The sequence below is a fragment of the Agrilus planipennis genome, unplaced genomic scaffold (genome assembly GCF_000699045.2).
Source record: "Agrilus planipennis isolate EAB-ADULT unplaced genomic scaffold, Apla_2.0 scaffold202, whole genome shotgun sequence".
Classification (NCBI taxonomy): domain Eukaryota; kingdom Metazoa; phylum Arthropoda; class Insecta; order Coleoptera; family Buprestidae; genus Agrilus; species Agrilus planipennis.
Window position 1 is genome coordinate 75,218 of NW_020438961.1, and position 9,403 is coordinate 84,620.

The window sequence follows — 9,403 nt, forward strand, 5'->3', positions numbered from 1 at the left end:
ATTATATTTCAGCAAGTATTTACCATCAGCCATAACCTTAATATTTAAAACTAGAATCATACTAAAATTATAAAGTGAGAAGTTATTTATTCCTGTGTAATTGATTTAACACAATTCTAATGATACGATATAAGTATTTTGAGGTTAAGAACCTCTCGTTCGCAAGGCTAGCTTCCGGATTTGTCATTTCCGAATTTTATAATGTGCTTGGCATTAAAAACACGCTCACCTTTAACGAAATTTCCTTTCCGAGGCTTTGTGTCAGCCCAATCACATATTGTGTCAATAATTATTTTATCGTAATTTAAAAACATGGAAATTGCACGGTACACTATAGGAACTACGATAAATTTCCCCTAAACGGCTCCTACCATTTGACGGATCCCAATAGTATAGTGAATATACATTATACTATAATCTATGAGATGCCGGTCACAACAGCAGACTTTCTATTCTCTATTTATCTTCCCATAGCCTATCGCTTCGCGAGACGAATCGTTGCAAAACGTGTTGTTTCATGGCCTTGAGATTTTACTCTCATCTAGCCTAAACAAGTTTCACTTCAAAAAACCTATCTAAACACAGCCTATTCCACCTTGCTATACTTGTAAGCTGAATCCTATCTTTTGTTTACATTGCTTTGTATATCTATTTCGTTGTCTTGAGTTTCTATTACTATTTTTTATTATCCTGTTCGTGTGTCCCTGTTTTTCTCTTATGTCATTATTATTTTGTACCGTTCACTTTTATTTTGTATATACTTATTTTCGTTTGTTTATATATGTGTTCATTTTTGTATATAGAAATTGGTATTTCTTTTTATTGCAGTTTCTATTATTGCGCCGTATTTAAGTGAATATTAACTTTTAAAGACGTTAAATAACAGTAAGTAAATTAAAAAGTTCATTATCTTCCAAAGTAGATAATAAATGTAATAGCACACAATGTACGTATACGTATATTCAGGCGCATATACGTATATATGTAGATGTATACTGCATCTACAATGGATTCTAGTCGATCGGGTGGTTATGTAGAACGAAACAAGCAAGGCGCTAACAATCGGATATTCATTAACTTTACGTTGTAAATTGCTCGAGTTGAACGGCAATTGCTACACCGAAAATTTTATCTAAACTTGAATGCGAGCGCTGTGGGAATTCAGCTAGAATTTTGGAAGCCACTGCAACACTTTGCTTCCAAATTACGCCACCAACTATGGCCCAGTAACTTCATTCTTAACGATGCTGATATTAAAGTTTAACCAACAACAGCCATATCTTCTGCTTATATATTTTGTGTAATGAATTTTATAATCAAAATCACTCGGTAAACTACAACTTTTTCACATTTACTCACATTGGCATAAGAACATCACTTTATTCCTTTTTAATTTAGCTTACATTGCAGTGATTGACGCTCTGCTGTCTCAATTACAGTATGGTGATAGTAATATAGGTCTACCTCTACTCCTTTTAACCCTGCTTCTGCCTCTAATATGTCTCTGATTAGCCGTTCATGCCTGAGAAGGTGTCCTACCAAACTATCTCGCCTATTTTTGACTGACTTTCATAGAGTCCCCTGTTCTCTTATTCTTCCTAATACCTCTTCATTTCTAACCTTCTCTATCCACGGTATCGTCATCATTTACCGCTAACACCACATTTCTAACGCTTTTAACCTTTTCTTTTCCGCCGCGTCCACCGTTCATGTTTTGCACCCGTACAGCGCCGCTGTGTACGGGTGTCGAATTTGTGAATTCGTTCGCGAGCATCGAAGTGACTTCTTTTTATTGAAGGCGACTAGACCCTGCGCTATCCTCTGGTTTATATCCCTACCACTCCTTCCGTCCTGACTTATTTGACTTCCTAGATAAATGAAATAAGCCACTTCTTCTATCTTTCATCTCCTATCTTTATATTTGTTCATTCCCTACTTTTTCTTCACTTGCATAACAGTATTTTTGTTTTACTTTCAGCCTATTCAGTCTGATCTATTAATAACAAAAAAATTAAAGCGAGATGAATTAGGTTACTTCTTTTATATTTTGCATTGCTAATGTTGGTGACAAGCCATGGTTGATGCGAATCGCCATTTCTAATTGGAGACAGTAGCAGTGCCAACCGATGTCTGTATCTTTGTTTAGTTTCGTGTAAAGTTGTCAATAATTTGATACTTTTCTTTTCTGGTGTAAATGATCATTTTGATTATATATATATATTTATTTTAAGACACTAACCTGTATCGTTTTCAGTAGAGACTCCCAAGCTGTTGGAATTATCGTTGATGAAAGCTTCAGTCGAGTTAGTAAAGGTTTGAGGGGACAAGGTTAGATCGGGTCCACTGGAGGAGTCGAACAGATCAAATGTCGCCGTCACACCTTCTGTCGTACCTGAAATAATATTGCATTTGTAATTTTTACAGACATGTTTCTATCAATTATTTAATTGCTAATTAATTAAAGTATTCATAGTTTCATAGTCCTTTAGTCGTTTTTTGTGCTTTGTTGTATAAGAAACATTTAAGTGCTATTCATCATAATGAACAGGTATTAGAAAGAATAGGAGAACAGAGGACTCTATGGAAGACAATAAGAAATAAGCCAGATAAGGTCTAGTCAGAGACGTACTAGAGGCAGAAACAGGAGTTAGCAGGGGTAGAGCTAGATCTAGGTTAGATTACTGTTCGCAAACAGTTAAGGTTGTTCTAGTTTTAGCGAAATGCGAAGTTTAGCTCAGGATAGGAAAGAGTGGAGGTACGTGTCCAACCAGTCTTAAGACTGACGACCTTGTGATGATGATGATGACATCATAATGTAGTAAATCGGAAGGCTGGTTGGACAGGCATATTCCCTACTTCATTTTCTTAGTCAATCTTCTAGTCTAGTCGAGGAGTAGTTTTTCTGCAAAAAAATCATTTTCAATCTTTTAAAAATTTGATAGATAGTTTATTCGATGAGGGATGCCATTCTAAAAAATCGTATTTCCGTATTTTTTCGGAAAATGAAAATTGCAATTGTTATTAATAAGAAAAGAAAAAAAACTGTTCAGTTTTTTGGCGATTGATCAAAAGCCTATTTTAAAAGATAAATTAAAATACAGTTCTGAGAGAGGTAGGTTTTTTTTATTGAAATTCCTCCACCTTAACGATCTTTTTGCTAATTTCTATTATCGGTTATAATCTTTTGGTATCGTCAAAACAAGGAATCTACTTTTGTTTTTCGTTTTTTGTTGATAACAATTGAGACTATTCACATTTATTTAAAGCGAGAACTAGAACCCTAATTTAGCTCTTTCTCTGTCATTCTTTGTCCCTGTTTCTGATTCTAATGTATAACCGGCATGTCTCACGTGCCCTAAAATGCTATCTCTTCTTTTCCTTATTGACTATCATAGTTTTACATTAATAATCATTTCGAATTTCTCAACTAAATGTTCACGTACACAGAAATTTATGTATTTATTTATATTATTTATTTACATGTTTGTGGTAAATTTTAAGATAATAAAAGAAACTAATATTACAATTACAGCACGATTTTATTGAAAATTATTTTATGAGGGGAGGGGCCGTGAGAATTGTGATTGAAAATTGAGTCGCAAGTACTAAACTAAACCGGCGAATGTCCTAAAAACCGGGTTTACATAATATTTAAGTACAGTAAGACCCCGCTTAACGCGCAGGATACGTTCCATTAAAGTAGAGCGTAATGCGAAACAGCGCTAAACGAGGCTATCTTAACATGTAAATAATGGGGTTAGGGGAAGATGGAGAGAAAATTGGTTAGGTATAAAATTTAATAAATGTTTTTTTTTAATAAAAATAAAACCAAACATTTATTTCTTATTAAAAAGAAACAATTTAAACGAATATACTTATAAAAATAAATAAAATTCTAAGTCAGTCAGATCATTCAGTCTATTCTGTTTCCAATTTTTTGTCAGGAAGGCATTTAATGTAGTTTGCGTTTTCCTTTTGCGTTCTGCTAGAAGTTGTTGATAAGTGGATAAAGCATCTATAACATCCCATCTTGCTTTTGAACTTCTGTCAAAATTTGGATAATTTTCAACATATTGGTCCATAAAACTTACCGCTGCGCACAATTTCGGGGAATCCCCGGGTTGAAATAAAGGAGCGCTAAACGAAACAGCTTTACGCGGGGTCTTACTGTACAGGCAGTGTATCGCCATCTAGTGGGTATTTGCTGCCACTAATGTATTTAGTGTGCTGAGAATTGTGGTAGTAGTAGATTCACCATTATCAATATAGCTAACATTGAAGAAGAGATTGATAATAATAATAGTTTATATATCTGTTACCGGAAATGTATAAAATCCCTGATTGTATACAATTCCTAGGAAAGGTATATAATTCCTAAAATTTCCCGGAAATGTGTGAAATAAATTACACTAGACACATTTTCTAGGAAATCTGTACACTTCCTAATCGGAAATGTATTACAGGTAAAACTAAATAGGCAATAATATTCATTGTTGACGTTATTGTTTAGTTAGGGAAATTTATGACAGACTGGAGTTCCTTTAATGCTTGGAATTGCGAATACAAAATAAATATACTTTAATAATCAAATTATTTTAAGTCGACATTTATTCTTTCTTTTTTAATAAACATAATGCTTCAATGAAGCATGGGAATTAGAGTTGGACAAGTGTTTTTCATTTTTCTAACATTTAAATAGGCGCACGTGTTCATTTTGTATGTTGCTTTCGTTTAATATTTCGTTCTATTTTGTAATCTTTATCTGCAATATCGAAAGCTACATTTAATATTTTCTGACATGATAGGATGTTACAAGTTTGCCGGTCTTCAACGTTAATTCTTTGTTTTATCTTTTTCTCTCTCGAGAAAACCTCGGATGAACGATCCTCTTCCTCGTATGAAATTTTCTCTAACGAAGACAAGATTAATAGCTCAATGTCGATACGTTGATACTCGTCAACAAAATCCGCTCAAGTTTATGACGCGTTTCCGTTTCCCATTCTCTTTCTCTCTCACACACTCTCTTCCTCTATTTTCTTCCTTTATTGTACTATAAAATGAAAATTTTATATCAGGTTTAAAACGACTAAATTTCTTATGTTAAGTAGTACGTAGGTACGATCGTATGATCGCATGTCATCATGTTGGCTGTGGCACGACCAAAGTGCTGATGCTGGAAGGAGGCGAAAAAGTACACAGGTAAAGAGGCGAAACGTAGGGCGTAACGCAGCTGGAAAGCTCCTTAACGGATATTAAATTGGTTTTGCTTTGCGATTTAGTCCTTGGCTATATCCGCGCTATGGGTGATTTATTATTACACATCCACCTTCTGTCAAAGCGTGATATATGTAGGTATACGTGTGTATAATTGTATAAACCCACTCACGAATACACCACGGTAAAGGTGTTTATAGTATTCACGCAAAAGTAAACGAAAGAAGAAAGAAAAACTTGTTCAAAGACCGGTGGAATGTTAAAGGAAAACATTACCTGTGAAAAGAAAATAATATAGTAGTAATAAAAAAATAGTTTCACTGTTTTAGAAAAATTATAGCAGATTTCGGCTGTTACCTATTGGGATCTGACCATCAAAAGGGCGACATCTGGTGGCAAAAAGTAAAAATCGTGTAAAGGTGCACTTATATTATGATTAGTATTGCAATTAACGAATAATTAATTGTTTTTTAATTATGGATATGGAGGTTGGTGTTTTTCCTTCATTTGTGCTGCAAGTGGCTGTAAAAGTAAAAAATTTCAATATTTCATTCCATTATTTTTCTGACCGGTATTTGAACCATTCCACTCAATAATATCATTTAAACTTATCATTTTGCACATATATTTTGCACTTTTCCGAATTTTTTCTTATAATTTCAGCATTCATGCACCCTTACGGTAGCCATATTGATTTTAACTCCGCCCCCTTGTCAGATTTCAATACTGTTATCTAATTATTACAAACTATCGACTGATGTAGATTAAGAGATCAATTACAATATCACTATTATTTGTAGGTGTTTTACTTGCTGTAATTGTTTTTATTAGTCAAGTTGTAATAAAATTATTATATGTTATTACGTGCTATCGTGATTTCTACGGTTTCTAGTAAATGCATCCTTAAACATTTATTTTGAATATTTAGTGACTGACCGAAAAATTTTTTTTATTCCTGATTCGAAAGGGAATGTATTCGATGAAGACATAATTCCGAGTATATTTTCAAAATTGCCCTATTAGCCACCATATTGAATTTTTATTTTGTCAATAGCTCTTACCTTGCAACGGCAATTCAAGTGGGGCCGCTTCACAGGTAGATTTGACTTTTTAATTAGGTTTATTTCATGTTAAACACATCCATGTAGTAGAAATGAGTAAAAAGCGTACAAGGTGAGATATATTTTCTTTCGTTCACTGCGTAGCTCTTTTCTAGTGCATCTGTGATTTCTCAGCCCTTAACGACTCACTGCCCAAAAAATTAAAAAAATATTCCGATTAGTTTATTTCTCGCCTACTAAAGTTACGCTGGTTTCCACTGTGCTATTTTGAACTTTTACTGCATTTCTCACTTTTATCAAATTAATGAAAACTAATGATTTATTTTTTCAGTCTGTAATAAGAACTCGTTTCTTACTTCAATTTAAAGGATCATTATAAATGTTTTCTGCGTAAAACGGATTCCTTCTGAAGAAGCTGACCGCCTGAGCAGTGAACAGTCAACAGGAATCCGCAAGAAATTTCTACATAAAAAAAGAACCAGTCAGAAAATTCCTCTGTATTAGTTTTTTGAAGTGAAACTTTTTTGGTATCGATGAGAGTAAAATCTCAAGGCCATGAAACGACACGTTTTGCAACGATTCGTCTCGCGAAGCGATAGGTTATGAGAATAGAAAGGCGCGCATGCGCATATCGGAATTATAGTCAGCTGTTGTGACCGGCATCTCATAGATTATAGTATAATGTATTTTCACTATACTATAGTGCGAAATTAATTTTTTGGTTATATCTGTGCAGTTATATTTCAGTAAGTGTATTACAGTAAATGTTTATTTAATAACAATTAATACTTATTTAAGAGTGAGTATGTATTAATTCTAATTCCTTGTAGTTATTGATAGTTTACGGTTTTTAAGCACTTCGAAGAATAAACGGAAGCGAAAAAAAATTGACCATTTTTTTTGTTATTGAATTACATAGAAACGCATTAAAGTAGTACTCCTTATGTGGACTAAAGATAAAATATGTTGGAAAACATAAATTCTGAAAAATCTCGTACTCTCTCTTTTTTTAACCAATCATTACTTATTTGTTTTAAAGGTATAGAGAGATCGCCAAAGCAGTTTCAACTACATTACAACCATACTATTTTAGATGTGTTTTCGCTAGTGAAATTGGTTATCTCGACGATTTTGTCGCTTTGGTTCTCCTAATTTAACATTTGCACCATCCTGGGAAGGTTGTGATTTTTCCGAGTCTTCTGTGTTTTCCTTTCAGTCCAGGCAATATGGGCTTCAGACTTCCAAAAGTTCACAATTCGGAAAATGTTTACTTTACAAAAAAGAATTTCAGACCTTTTTTAACGAGATTAAGCCCAAGAATAACAATTGTTCCAGTTTAAACAATCGTGATTTGAACAATATCCGACAGGCGAGAATCTTCCGAACAAATTTACTGGAGGCATGAACGATAAATATGTTTTCATTTTGAGACTTGAACATGGGGACATTTTATATTTTCATTCTTCAATGAAACTATTGGATTAGTTTCCTCCGTTTTATGTAATTAACACAACTGCAGAGAGTTTAATTTCATCTATAGGTGATTTTCGGAAATAATCTTACTCCCTCTTTTCATGACCTCAATTAATTTCTTTTCTTTATTCCGCAATCGCCAATTATGGTGTCGCTTCGTGAAAATGCGTGCACGAAAAAGACATGCTTCAACTTAACTTTATTTTCGAAGCTGATCGCGAAATACCTTCATTTGCGAACAAGATTTCGGCAATCTCCCTATAACGGTACCTTTACTCAGAGTGCCAAAATCGACCAAAAGAATGGCGAGAGTTTTGACCCTAATAACCGGCTTCGATGGGAAAATCACGTCTAAAAGTAATAGGTCTGTAATATAGTTGAAATAAAAATGCTGTAAAACATAAAAAGTATCTTCCAAAGGAATTTTTTGAATAGTTCTTTTATAATTAAAAATACCTTTAGAATAAACCTGAAAGTAAAATGCGTGTTATTTTTACAAATTGAAAAACTAAATAAAACAGAGAAATCCAGTGTGAAGTGGAGTTCATATAGTCCAGTGAAAAACACTGCAGCATTGAGAAGGAATATAGAGACGAAAACTAAATTAATTGGTATAATATTTTCTTAAAAATTCTGGATAAAATAACAATTGGTCGATAAAGGGTCTCAAATCCATACATTCATATCGGCCGTGTAACAGCTCTTTAAGACAGTTCCGTTTTCTCTGTAGTCTTACAAAGTTAGTTTAAACATTAGAAACTTAAATTTTACTGTGATTATATCTAATGTGATGTAGCATCACCTTGTGAAATTGGTTTAGCTATTTTACTGTAATCCTCTTATTGTAATATAACTGCACAGATATAACCAAAAAATTAATTTAGCATTATAGTATAATGAATATACATTATACTATTGGGATCCGTCAAATGGGAGGAGCTTAAAAACATGGCGCCGATTAGGGAAAATTTATCGTAGTTCCTATAGTGTACCGTGCAATTTCCAAGTTTTTAAATTACGATAAAATGATAAGTATTGACACAATATGTGATTGGGCTGACACAAAGCCTCGGAAAGGAAATTTCGTTTAAGGTTAGCGTGTTTTTAATGCCAATCACATTATAAAATTCGGAAATAACAAATCCGGAAGCTAGCCTTCATATTCCGTCAAGTTTACTGCCTACTTTTTACAAACTTCGGATTTAAAAAGTTATTCACGTTATATAATTGGTGAGGTGATTCTGGGTGATTTAAGCAATATCATATCAATGACTTGCACGTACAAGGCCGATTTAAGAGAACATTGCAAACGCATTATTGCAATTTTGTTGTATTGTAGTAGGTAGGTTCTTAACCTCAAAATACTTATATCGTATCATTAGAATTGTGTTAAATCAATTACACACAATAATTTCTCACTTTATAATTTTAGTATGACTAGTTTTAAATTTAGGTTATGGCTGATGTTAAATACTTGCTGAAATATAATCATGTGCATTAAAATGAAGTGAACAAATTTTTATTCCGGAATTCACTTCTTTGATACCTACTGCTTTCATCCAAGCTTCTATTAGTTTACTTTTTTCTCTAATTTTCCGAATATATTTTTTACATATATAAAACGGTTAGTTTTTATTGGAAAGTAGTTAATGTAG

At 33.2% G+C, this 9,403-nt stretch overlaps 1 protein-coding gene across 3 annotated transcripts in view; it reads right to left on the reverse strand.

The window, feature by feature from the left end:
• Window positions 1-9,403, reverse strand: part of LOC108738669 (serine-rich adhesin for platelets) — a 361,208-nt gene that overhangs the window by 68,219 nt on the left and 283,586 nt on the right. For all 3 annotated transcript variants that reach the window (XM_025975165.1, XM_025975164.1, XM_025975166.1), the window contains exon 4: window positions 2,240-2,392. In XM_025975165.1, coding sequence (XP_025830950.1) covers window positions 2,240-2,392 — 153 coding nt within the window. The remainder of the gene's footprint in view (window positions 1-2,239; window positions 2,393-9,403) is intronic.